We start from the raw sequence: 13,397 nt of genomic DNA on the forward strand, positions 1-13,397 counted from the left end.
TTAGAATATAGAAAAATCTTACATCTCCGCTGGTCATGTAAATAATTTGTTCCACATGTTACTTAGCACAGTTTCTTCATTCTCTGTTCAATTCATACTATAGCTTATAGAACATATATTTAATGGAATAGATTTCCTGAAGGTACAGTATTGACGTACATGTGGGACCAAAGTGGTGGTACCTAGTGGATCCTGCTAACTGGAGATATGAAAATGCAGCTCTCAGCTGGAAATGTTGGAGTGATACTCTGAGTAATGGTACTGTGTACATTTGCTCATGAGGCATTCTAAGTATTGACAACCATTCTCCATTCCAGCCAAAAAGCCATTATGTATTTTGTTGTCGCTGCGGCTCCTGAGAGGGGAGGGATCGGTTCACCTGTCTGTCCCCATAACACCTCTGCAAAATTAAATATTGTACAAGTTTCTGCCTCCCAAGCACAGGAAGTTAGTGGCAAGAGAGACTAACTATTACACTGGCAGGCCAGGAATGCCAATTTCACAGGATAATTCTTCCTTAACCTTGTAGCTGGTCAATCGCTCTCCCTCCCTCCTTATCTTTCTCTGACCCAAAAATGCAGTAAAACGTTTTTCATCTTGATTGTAAACACCAAGAAAACAAAGCGTATGGCAAGTACTCCCATGGAAGTACGGCCTGCCATTTCATGACAAGGCAAATGGGGAAAGCCAGTAATCTCTGACTGTTGATGGGATCACCTGGAAATTCTATAAACACATTGCTCACGCTGGGAGCTATTCTGGAAATCCAAACAGCAGCTCAAGAATAAATTCTGTGGTAATTGATCTGAAGGGGAAACATGCTCAACGCCTCCTGGTTTTGTTTTGTTCAGTTCCAGGTAAATGTAAATTGTTATGGGGTTTTCAGCCTGGTTGAGTCGATCAACCAATAGCTGGGGCAAGTATTCCAGCAAGTGGGATGGTCGTCACTGGCACAGAACAGGAAGAGAGAAATCAGACGACGATCCATAAACACATATCTCCCACGAATCACAAAGCGCTGAATCTTTTGGCCAGCAGCTTGTGCGAGAGCTTCATTTGACTATTAGAATATGTGCAAGTTAATTGAGGCTGGGCACAACTTCATGTTCTCAGAGGAAATAGCTGTACAATATGCTCGCCCATATAAAATGGGCAAGGACACATTTTAGGCTGTTTGAGAAGTGAACTCTTAAAGCTGTAACCCAAATGCTTAAAATTAATATTGGATTGAGTTCTGCGCACTATTTGAGGATTCTGAAAAAAGAGAATGACAGGAGTTACACGAAGTTGGTTTGCTTGCATCAGCAACGGAAGGACAACAGCTATACTTACCCACAGGAAGGTCTGCACATCTTCCCAAGGATGTCAGAGGCAATGGTCTCTTTTAAGCTGTGCGGCCACACAGGGCTCTGCAGGTCCCATGCAGCCGGTGAGCCGGCCTTTAAATAGGAAAAACCACACGTGCATGGCACTGCATGGCATTTTGAATGACCTATGCTGCTTGTTAAATGGACAACACAGGCCCAAAAAAGTTAGATGCAACATTGGTCAGAGGACAACTGGCATTCAGACTCTGCTTCATCAGGGATGCAGTGATGGAGTTGTGTCATCTGTTGGTACCTCTAATCAACAGGGACAGTCCCCACAGCCCTGAATTTGTATGGCTTCAGTTCACGCCAAGCTATCTTAAGTAGCAGCAGTCAATCCACAGTGCACAGATGTGTCAAGCAGGTCAATGTTGCACTGTTTGCTCACAATGTACAAAGTCAATTCCACATGATTTAGTGGGTCCACGCAATCCCAACTTATACGAGCACAAAGTTTGCAGGGGATGAGCGCCACAGTCTTGGTGCTGGGACCAGAAAATGTGTAATAGCTTAGAAAAGTTCACAACACAACATAAAACTGGCATTAAATTATCCTTTAAAGGCTATTATTTTGCAAATAATTAAGCAAAATACTTTAGTTGCATCCAAATATTTATTTCCAGAAAACAATACATAATTGAGTAGTTAGTCACATTCCGGTTTGATACAGGCACGTTAGCAAGCATCATACTGCTCTCCAAAGATTGTTAGTTTGTTCTACATGGTGGTGAAAGCTAATCGAACCCTGACCTGCTGGGAGCAAAGTTTAATAATATACAAGCGCACGTACTGCGTCGGGGGTAAGTATAGCTGGCCAGTGAAGCTCAAAACAACACGTCGAGTCCTTTAAATCAGCCAACCTGTCCCTAGCTACAGTTGATCGACAGGTACACTATTAAATCAAATAACTCATCCAGTGAAGAAGTTGGCTATGTTTTCAGGCCATAAATGTCACAACAAAATGGAGATGATGTGTGGCAAAATGCAGCCACAGTTACCAGTATCTCTGGACTATCCTCAGTTAATGCAGAGGAATTCTCCAAACCTGAATTGTTGATTATAATATAATAATAATATAGGTGTAGCCAGTAAAGTATTAGATATTTCCAAAGGATATAGATAGCCCATAGGCACCAATTAACAACTATATATCAACAGATGGCAAATATAGAAAGTACTGTACCCAAGAATTAAAACATAATGATGTCTCAAGTCATGAGGCAATTGTGGGATTCAGGCAACACTATCAGTGATGAGAACGAAGCGTGGTTATTTCTAAGAATCCTGTGAACCCTGACACTGAGTTACAGCCTTTAATGCATTTCCAGCTTTCATTGTTACAGTAAGCTGCGGACTCTAAATGGGATCCAACGGTGGTATCATTGCTAAAGATCATGGGGCAGATTGGCCCGCGGCAATATCCGGGAACAATTAGGATGGAACGCACCTGAAGTGCGCACTGCCGTGCTGAAATCTTCAGCACCTGAGCCCCACAACCATGAAGCCTAACCCTGTCTCTTAAGGCAAACAGTAACTAAGCTGCAGCTCAAGATATTGAGATAGGTTTTGAATGGGAGCAGTGTGCGGGCGTGCGCGTGTGTGTAAAGCCCTATGATTTTCATTTGCATGCAATTCACATTGCACCTGAAGAGGCTGCAGCAGATACCAAAAATAGCCAAAGAGGAAGTTCAAACCCAGTGCTGTTTAGAAGCAGAATGGGAGAAAAGGGATTTGTGTTCATTTTTCCTCAGCGCCACACCACATTTTCAGCTGTTATCTGGAAGCAGAGCGGAGCAGCATCAGTCCTCAAGTGCAACTGAGTTCAAAACAAGAGAGAGTAATGGGAAACAAGGGATGCACCTGTCGTCACCTGAACCCCAAGATTGGATTACAACTTGAAATGATTCACATGTCCTCAGTTATCGGTGATATATGCCAGAGTGTTTTAGGCTGTGTCACAGAGAGGGCGAATTTGCTCTATTAAAGAGGAACAGGACAACACCTATTCTTCATAATTAACAACCAGCTAACGCAACTGTATTCTGACAAATCACCAGCTTGACAGCTATGTGATCTTGTCGGTTAATTGTAGAGAAAACTAGACACATTCCTGTTTATTCTTAAAAGACTTGAGCCCATTTTTTGAGTTTGTTATACTGGCAGGAAGCCACATCCATCGGCTGTGCACATCAGCAAATCGTAGGCCTGCGGCCCATAGTTTATGTCCATAATCGGGGGCAGTTGGGCTGCAATTTCTAGATATGCACGGCCAGTGGGCGAGATTCTCCAGTAGTAGCATAACCCTGGAAAATCGGCTCTTTACAGGCAGGGCTTTCAAACTTGAATCTGGGCCTGAAACTGGGCGAAGTAACAAATCCAGAGAGCTGCTTCATGTCAGCAGGTGGCAAATGAATTCATTCTCTTTAAGCATTTTGAATTCCCCTTGTTTCCTTTCACTGGAGATGAGAAAATAACTGGGTTGCCAGAAGTCGAGGCTTATTGTTTCCCATAAGACGGTATGTTTTAGTCCCTTGTGGGGCAAGTATAATGACATGACAACTGTAAGCTCACCAGAAAACTATTAAATGTATTTGTGACATAATAACTGCAGGTTTACAAATAAATCATCTGTAGTTTATGACAGGAACATAGAAACATTGAAAATAGGTGCAGGAGTAGGCCATTCGGCCCTTCGAGCCTGCACCGCCATTCAATAAGATCAGGCTGATCATTCACCTCAGTACCCCTTTCCTGCTTTCTCTCCATACCCCTTGATCCCTTTAGCCGTAAGGGCCACATTAACTCCCTCTTGAATGTATCTAATGAACTGGCGTCAACAACTCTCTGCGGAAGAGAATTCCACAGGTTAACAACACTGAGTGAAGCAGTTTCTCCTCATCTTGGTCCTAAATGTCTTACCCCTTATCCTTAGACTGTGACTCCTGGTTCTGGACTTCCCCAACATCGGGAACATTCTTCCTGCATTTAACCTGTCCAGTCCCGTCAGAATTTTATATCTTTCTATAAGATCCCCTCTCATTCTTCTAAACTCCAGTGAATACAGGCCCAGTCTCTCCTCATATGTCAGTCCTGCCATCCCAGGAATCAGTTTGGTGAACCTTCGCTGCATTCCCTCAATAGCAAGAATGTCCTTCCTCAGATTAGGAGACCAAAACTGAACACAATATTCCAGGTGAGGCCTCACCAAGGCCCTGTACAACTGCAGTAAGAACTCCCTGCTCCTATACTCAAATCCCCTAGCTATGAAAGCCAACATGCCATTTGCCTTCTTCACCACCTGCTGCACCTGCATGCCAACCTGCAATGACTGATGTACCTGACACCCAGGTCTCGTTGCACCTCCCCTTTTCCTAATGTGCCACCATTCAGATAATATTCTGCCTTCATGTTTTTGTGGATAACCTCTCATTTATCCACGTTATATTGCATCTGCCGTGCATTTGCCCACTCACCGAACCTGTCCAAGTCACCCTGCAGCCTCTTAGCATCCTCCGCATAGCTCACACCGCCACCCAGCTAAGTGACATCTGCAAACTTGGAGATATTACTCTCAATTCTTTCATCTAAATCATTGATGTATATTGTAAATAGCTGGGGTCCCAGCACTGAGCCCTGTGGCACCCCACTAGTCACTGCCTGCCATTCTGAAAAGGACCCATTTATCCCGACTCTCTGCTTCCTGTCTGCCAACCAGTTCTCTATCCACGTCAATACATTACCACCAATACCACGTGCTTTAATTTTGTACACCAATCTCTTGTGTGGGACCTTGTCAAAAGTCTTTTGAAAGTCCAAATACACCACATCCACTGGTTCTCCCTTGTCCACTCTACTAGTTACATCCTCAAAAAATTCAAGATTTGTCAAACATGATTTCCCTTTCATAAATTTATGCTGACTTGGACCAATCCTGTCACTGCTTTACAAATGCGCTATTTCATCTTTGATAATTGATTCCAACCACAGTATTTGTTCAATTGGTCTGCCATTTTTTTGTTCCCTATTATAAATTGATCTGATTCTGACTGCAGGGGACCTACATTTGTCTTCACTAATCTTTTTCTCTTCACATATCTATAGAAGCTTTTGCAGTCGGTTTTTATGTTCCCAGCAAACTTACTCTCATATTCTATTTTCCCCCTCCTAATTAAATCCTTTGTCCTCCTCTGCTGAACTCTAAATTTCTCCCAGTCCTCGGGTTTGCTGCTTTTTCTGGCCAATTTATATGGCCTCTTCTTTGGATTTAACACTATCCCTAATTTCCCTTATTAGCCATGGTTGAGCCACCTTCCCCGTTTTATTTTTTATTCCAGACAGGGATGTACAATTGTTGCCTGTCTAGTGTACAACAGGTAAATCATTGTACAGCACTTAAAAGTATAATATTGAGTATATCACGAAGTATTAGTCAAAACAAAAGCTCAAGCATTAGAAAGCATCGCATTTGGCCGCAGGCACTTGGCAGCGATAGATCTGTGTCTTCCCTTAATGGAATGAGTACGATCACATTGCCTGCTCCACTGGTCTAATGATGATTTCTCCAACCTAAAGTAAAGAGCAAAAAAGTTCTCAATACTTTATTGTAAAAGTGCAATGTTAGTTCCCAATCACATTATAATGGCAGATAGTGCAGATAAATACAATGGCCAAACAGGAACTAGCTGAACTAAAACCTTGATTTTTGTAGTGCTTACAAAGGGTTCCAAATTGTGCAACTCATGGATCTGAATCAACAGGCAGCCACCTGAAGAGAACATCGATTGAGTAATAATATTCCTCTGCATGCAAAGTTAAAGAAAAACCTTTTACTAAACTGTCATTATAAACTTCCCAGTTTAGTCAAATATTTTCTCTAACTTTATACACAGAGCAAAAACATACACCCAGAAGCCAGACTGTGACCTGTGTGGTCCATTGAGACCCAGTGGAACCCAGCATCATTTCACTGTCACAATGTCATGTGGGAGTGACTCAACAAGGTGATTTGGCACAATTTACCCCCTCGAGTCAAATGCGGATTTTAGCAGCAGTGATATGGGGGGGAGGGAGGGAGAGGAAGAGGAAGAGAAAGAGAGGGAGGAAGAGAGAGAGAGAGAGGGAGGAAGAGAGAGAGAGGGAGGAAGAGAGAAAGAGAAAAAGGAGAGAGAGAGAGAGAGAGAGAGAGAAAGAGAAAGAAGAACCTGTTTACTATGTTTTTATTAAATAGGTCTATGCCTTTGCTAAAATAGCAGTCAGTGGAAAGGTCACACAATGCATTAGGCATTTGCATGCTAATATTGCAAACAGTCATTTCATGGCAAGTTTGGCTTACGTTGACATGAGGTGGTGCACCGAGAGCATATACCACAGCACTCGAAATGTCCTCCGCTTCCAGAACCTACAAGACAACAGCGAGTGTTTACAAGGGAGAAAATTTAGCAACGTTTATTTACACACAAAATGCTTAGTTTGCTCTGTGTCAATTGCTGGACTCTCCCTATGGTTGAACTGGGTTTATGTATCAGTCACAAGTGGCATCCAAATACCATTCAACCTATTGGCAAATTGGTGACCCAACCCAGTTGTCCTGTAACAACAAATATTCTCAGTTAAGGAAGAAAAATAACATTAAAGAACCTTTCTTCTTTCTGAATATGTCACCTGCCAATTAGAACATACACAGTACTCTACAAAGAAATAACTTCCATTTATATAGTGCTTTCACATCCTCAGGATATAGCCAATGAATTGCTAAGGAAATGCAATTGTGTTGGCAAACACATTTACACACTGCAAGATCCCACAAACAGCAAATTAAATCATTGATCTGTTTTGGTGATGTTGGTTAAGGGATAACAGTTACTCAGCACAATGGGAGAATGCCCCTGTTCTTCGTATCATGTCTTGGCATCTTTTGCATTTACTTCAACAGTACACAGAGCCTCTGTTTAATGTCGCATCTGAAAGACAGCACCTCCAACAAAGCAGCACTCCCTCATACTGCATTGAATTGTCAGCCTAGATTGTGTTCTCAACACCTGAATTGGGTCTTGAATTCATAGACTTCTGACTCAGAGGCCAGAGTGTTATCACTGGGCCAAGCTAAAACTACTCATTGCTCATCATTATTAGCAATATCTGCCTCACAAAGATGTGTATATGATTAGAGCCATTCAGCCCATTTACTCTATCCTTCCACAGAAATTTAAACTGCCTCTTCATCGACTAAACGCTTTACCTCCACCAGCCTACCAGGATGACCACTCCAGGTATAAATCATTCTTTGAATACATTCTTCCTGACATCAGTTCTAAACTTGCCTTTTATCAATTTGTACCCATGTCCCTTGTCCTGTAGTCATGGTTTAACTTGAAATATTGCTCATCTGAGTTAGCCTTTTCTATTTTACTTAGTATCTTAGAGCTCAATAAGGCTTCCTCTCTTCACTACCTTTGAAAGCTGAAGACGTCTGAGCTTCCCTTGCTATTTCTCATCACTCTGCCCTCTGACACAGGATTAATCTCTTGCCCATTCTTTGGCACACCTCCAACAACTGCAACTAGGATGAGGTACTTCTTTATATAAAAGAAAATAAATGTTAAAAGACCTGCCGTGTTTGGTGAATCCAGACCCCCTCCCATTGTCCTCAATCCATCTCTCAAAGGTTCCTCTTTGTGAACTGATTGACAGATGTGTGAAACTTCAGCCAGGACAGTGGTATTTAAAAAAAAAATATTCGTTCCTGGGATGTTGGTGTTGTGGGCAAGGTCAGCATTTATTGCCCTTCCCCAATTGGAGAAGATAGTGGTGAGCCACCTTCTTGAACCGCTGCAGTCCACATAGTGAAGGTACGCCCACAGTGCTGTTAGGGAGAGAGTTGCAAGATTTTGACCCAGTGACGATGAAGGAATGGCAATATACTTCCAAGTCAGAATGGTACGTGACTTGAAGGGGAACATGGAGGTGGTGGTATTCCCATGCGCCTGCTGCCTTTGTCCTTCTAAGTGGTAGAGGTCCCAGGTTTGAGAGGTGCTGCTGAAGAAGCCTTAGCAAGTTGCTACAGTGCATCTAGTAGATGGTACATACTGCAGCCACGGTACTCTGGTGGTGGAGGGAGTGAATGTTTAATGTGGTGGATGGGATGCCAATCAAGCAGGCTGCTTTGTCCAGGATGGTGTCGAGCTTGAATGTTGTTGGAACTGTACTCATACAGGCAAGTGGAGAGAATTCCAACATACTCCTGACTTGTGCCTTTTAGATAGTGGAAAGACTTTGGGGTATCAGGAGGAGAGAGATGCACTGCAGAATACCAAGCCCCTGAGCTGCTCTTGTTGTCACAGCATTTATGTGGCTGGTCCATGGTAACCCCCAGGATGTTGAGACATATCTATCAGACATCGGTCCTGTCTCTACCTTGCACAACAAACATTCAGGTGTTTCATACATTCGCATCCCACCTTTCTCACCTTGTGTATATGACACTGCGTTGATAGTACCATGCTATGTCTATACATGTGTCTTATTCTGATACACAATCTATGTTAAAAATCTCACATCTGCTCAGTTATAAATTACTTTCACATTTATATTGGAAACTGTCTATGTAAAGTTGTCACACTGTAATTAAATCCTCCTGCCAGTGATGGTGCTGTATGACCTCAATTTGGCATCTCCTGTTGTGTACTGCAGAGAAACCTCTGTGCTCCAACCAACGCTTCCCAAATTGCTTGAAGTTAACTATCAATATCAAATAAAAGTACGTACTGTATAAAAATGACAGAGTACATGACTTTAAACTCAGGAATGAATTACATCTGCATGCCCTGGTCCAATTATACCTCATCCTCCAACCATGAAAACTACATCTGAACTTCACTCCACGTGTGCAATGTTAAGTGAGATTGGCTCGTACTATATAAATACTGATGTTAGTCTGTTATTATGTGGATAATGTATGCTGCATATTCCCATTTTCTTTCTTCAATTGTATAAGTAAAAACTGAATGCGTTAACTCCACTCAGCAAGCTTTGAATAAACTAAAGCCACAATTTGAAAATCAGAAAGCATTGTATACTGGTATATAAGCAGACACATAGGAAAGTAGTCCAAGTCCCATCAGCGGAATAAACACTGCAAATAAGAGACTGAGGTATCGTAAATGAAACCACTGTCACTATATAATCCTCACTTTTTTCTTCACTGCTTGTTCCCCACCTGTTAAAATGTGTTTTTAGTATGTGTGTGACATACCTTGATTTGCGAGTATAATTGTTCAGCAGATATTGAAACATTTTCAAGCATGCGATAAGCAAACTCAGTCTTCACAAATCCAGGTGATATGCTCTGAAAGTGAGGAGGAAAGAATGTACACAGATTATGGAAATAACAGCATCACAACTAAAAGGATCAGCAGCACTTTCAGAGGCAGAAAGGAGAAGGTGGGATCTCAGAAATTTGTGGGAGCAGGAAATGAAAACATCAGATAAAAATGAAGAGAGGCCGGTAATGGATTGAGCACACAGCAGAGGGGGCACTGTGAATTTCTAACCATCCCAACAAAGAGTTTCATGGTATGAATAACTTTGCAGGGGCTGGTGGGATTTTCACCAGCACCCAGCTCACAAGCTGGGTTGAATGGTGGAGTTGTCATTACGTTTGAAGTCACTGTGTAGACAAACACAGCAGGCAATGTACATTTGCACATAGCAAAATTCCATACAAAGCAAATGAATGAAAGACCAGTTAAAATGTGTTTGATGATGTTCGTTGTGAGATTTAAGTGGCCAAAAGAGAGAGAAAAGCCAGTTCTTTGAATAGTGCCATCGGATTTATTCCATCCACTTGAACAGGATGATGCAGCGTCATCTTAAAGGCAGCACACCTCTGACAATGCAGTGTCAGCCTAGATTCTATTCTTAAGTCCAAGGGGTGGATTTGAAACACAAAACCTTCTGACTCAGAGGTGAGTGCTACCACCGAAGTAAGCTGGCATTTATAGGAATGATAACTGGGAACATCTCAGGAGTGGTGTCAGTTAATTCCCCCTTTGTGTGACAGACCATAGAAACATAGAAAATAGGTGGAGGAGTAGGCCATTCCGTCCTTTGAGCCTGCACCATCATTCAATAAGATCATGACTGATCATTCACTCAGACCTCTTTCCTGTTTTCTCTCCATACCCCTTGATCCCTTTAGCTGTAAGGGCCATATCTAACTCCCTCTTGAATATATCCAATGAACTGGCAACAACACTCTACGGTAGGGAATTCCACAGGTTATCAACTCAGTGAAGAGGTTTCTCCTCATCTCAGTCCTAAATGGCTTACCCCTTATCCTTAAGACTATGTACCCTGGATCTGGACTTCCCCAACATCGGGAACATTCTTCCTGCATCTAATCTGTCCAGTCTCGTCAAGAATTTTATGTTTCTATGAGATCCCCTCTCATCCTTTTAAACTCCAGTGAATACAGGCCCAGTTGATCCAGTCTCTCCTCATATGTCAGTCCTGCAATCCCGGGAATCAGTCTGGTAAACCTTCGCTGTACTCCCTCAATAGCAAGAGCGTCCTGCCTCAGATTAGGAGACCAAAACTAAACACAATATTCCAGGTGTAGCCTCACTAAGGCCCTGTACAACTGCAGTAAGACCTCCCTGCTCCCATACTCAAATTCCCTAGCTATGAAGGCCAACATACCATTTGCCTTCTTCACCACCTGCTGTACCAGCATGCCAACTTTCAATGACTGATGTACCATGACACCCAGGTCTTGTTGCACCTCCCCATTTCCTAATCTGCCGCCATTCAGATAATATTCTGCCTGTGTGTTTTTGCCACCAAAGTGGATAACCTCACATTTACCCACATTATACTGCATCTGCCCACTCATCTAACCTATCCAAGTCACCCTGCAGCCTCTTAGCATCCTCCTCACAGCTCATTCAGCTGCCCAGCTTAGTGTCATCTGCAAACTTGGAGATATTACACTCAATTCCTTCATCTAAAACATTAATGTATATCGTAAATAGCCGGGGTCCCAGCACTGAGCCCTGCGGCACTCCACTAGTCACTGCCTGCCATTCTGAAAAGGACCCGTTTATCCCGACTTTCTGCTTCCTGTCTGCCAACCAGTTCTCTATCCACGTCAGTACATTACCCCCAATACCATGTGCTTTAATTTTGCACACCAATCTCGTGTGGGACCTTGTCAAAAGCCTTTTGAAAGTCCAAATACACTACCTCCACAGGTTCTCCCTTGTCCACTCTACCAGTTACATCCTCAAAAAATTCTAGAAGATTTGTCAAGCATGATTTCCCTTTCATAAATCCAGGCTGATTTGGACCGATCCTGTGACTGTTTTCCAAATGCGCTGCTATTTCATCTTTAATAATTGATTCCAACTTTTTCCCCACTACTGATATCAAGCTAACCAGTCTATAATTACCCGTTTTCTCTCTCCCTCCCTTTTTAAAAAGTGGTGTTACATTAGCTACCCTCCAGTCCATAGGAACTGATCCAGAGTCGATAGACTGTTGGAAAATGATCACCAATGCATTCACTATATCTAGGGCCACTTCCTTAAGTACTCTGGGATGCAGACTATCAAGCCCCGGGGATTTATTGGCCTTCAATCCCATCAATTTCCCTAACACAATTTCCTGACAAATAAGGATTTCCTTCAGTTCCTCCTTCTCACTAGACCCTCGGTCCCCTAGTATTTCCGGAAGGTTATTTTTGTCTTCCTTCCTGAAGACAGTATCAAAGTATTTGTTCAACTAGTCTGCCATTTTTGTTCCCCATTATAAATTCACCTGAATCCGACTGCAAGGGACCCAAGTTTGTCTTCACTAATTTTTTTCTCTTCACATATCTATCGAAGGTTTTGCAGTCAGTTTTTATGTTCCCAGCAAGCTTCCTCTCACTCTATTTCCCCCCTCCTAATTAAACCCTTTGTCCTCCTCTGCTGAAATCATAAAATTCTCCCAGTCCTCAGGTTTGCTGCTTTTTCTGGCCAGTTTGTATGCCTCTTCCTTGGATTTAGTACTATCCTTAATTTCCCTTGTTAGCCACGGTTGAGCTACCTTCCCTGTTTTATTTTTACTCCAGACAGTGAGGTACAATTGTTGAAGTTCATCCATGTGATCTTTAAATGTTTGCCATTGCCTATCCACCGTCAATCCTTTAAGTATCATTCGCCAGTCTTTTCTAGCCAATTCACGTCTCATACCATCGAAGTTACCTTTCCCCAAGTTCAGGACCCTAGTCTCTGAATTAACTGTGTCACTCTCCATCTTAATAAAGAATTCTACCATATTATGGTCACTCTTCCCCAAGGGGCCTCGCACAAGATTGCTAATTAGTCCTTTCTCATTACACATCACCCAGTCTAGGATGGCCAGCCCTCTAGTTGGTTCCTCGACATATTGGTCTAGAAAACCATCCCTAATACACTCCAGGAAATCCTCCTCCACTGCATTGCTACCAGTTTAGTTAGCCGAATCAATATGTAGATTAAAGTTGCCCATGATAACTGCTGTACTTTTTTATTGCATGCATCCCTAATTTCTTGGTTGATGCTGTCCCCAACCTCACTACTACTGTTTGGTGGTCTGTACACACTCCCACTAGCGTTTTCTGCCCTTTGGTATCCTGTAGCTCCACCCATACAGATTCCACATCATCCAAGCTAATGTCCTTCCTTACTATTGTGTTAATTTCCTCTTTAACCAGCAGCACCACCCCACCTCCTTTTCCTTTCTGTCGATCCTTCCTGAATGTTGAATACTCCTGGATGTTGAGTTTCCAGCCTTGGTCACCCTGGAGCCATGTCTCCGTGATGCCATAGCAGTTTACAACACAGAGGAGGTCATTCGGCCCACCATGCCTGTGCTGTCTTTTTGCCAGAACAATGCAAAATTAATTCTAATGCCCTGTTCTCCCCAGATAGCCCTATATCTTCCTCTGCTTAAAATGTTTAGCCAGGTTTCCCTTAAAAGTTGCAATGGTCTCTGCCTCATGCACTTCAACAT

The 13,397-nt window shown here is 42.6% G+C and overlaps 1 protein-coding gene across 1 annotated transcript in view; it reads right to left on the bottom strand.

The window, feature by feature from the left end:
* Positions 1-1,961: 1,961 nt before the first annotated feature.
* Positions 1,962-13,397, bottom strand: part of dhrs11a (dehydrogenase/reductase 11a) — a 128,692-nt gene continuing 117,256 nt past the window's right edge. Inside the window, exons 5-7 of the mRNA XM_070857188.1 lie at positions 9,619-9,711; positions 6,700-6,765; positions 1,962-5,933 (exon numbers count right to left, since the gene is read on the bottom strand). Coding sequence (XP_070713289.1) covers positions 5,892-5,933; positions 6,700-6,765; positions 9,619-9,711 — 201 coding nt within the window. The 3' untranslated portion in view covers positions 1,962-5,891. The remainder of the gene's footprint in view (positions 5,934-6,699; positions 6,766-9,618; positions 9,712-13,397) is intronic.

The sequence above is a fragment of the Pristiophorus japonicus genome, chromosome 16 (genome assembly GCF_044704955.1).
Source record: "Pristiophorus japonicus isolate sPriJap1 chromosome 16, sPriJap1.hap1, whole genome shotgun sequence".
NCBI lineage: Eukaryota > Metazoa > Chordata > Chondrichthyes > Pristiophoridae > Pristiophorus > Pristiophorus japonicus.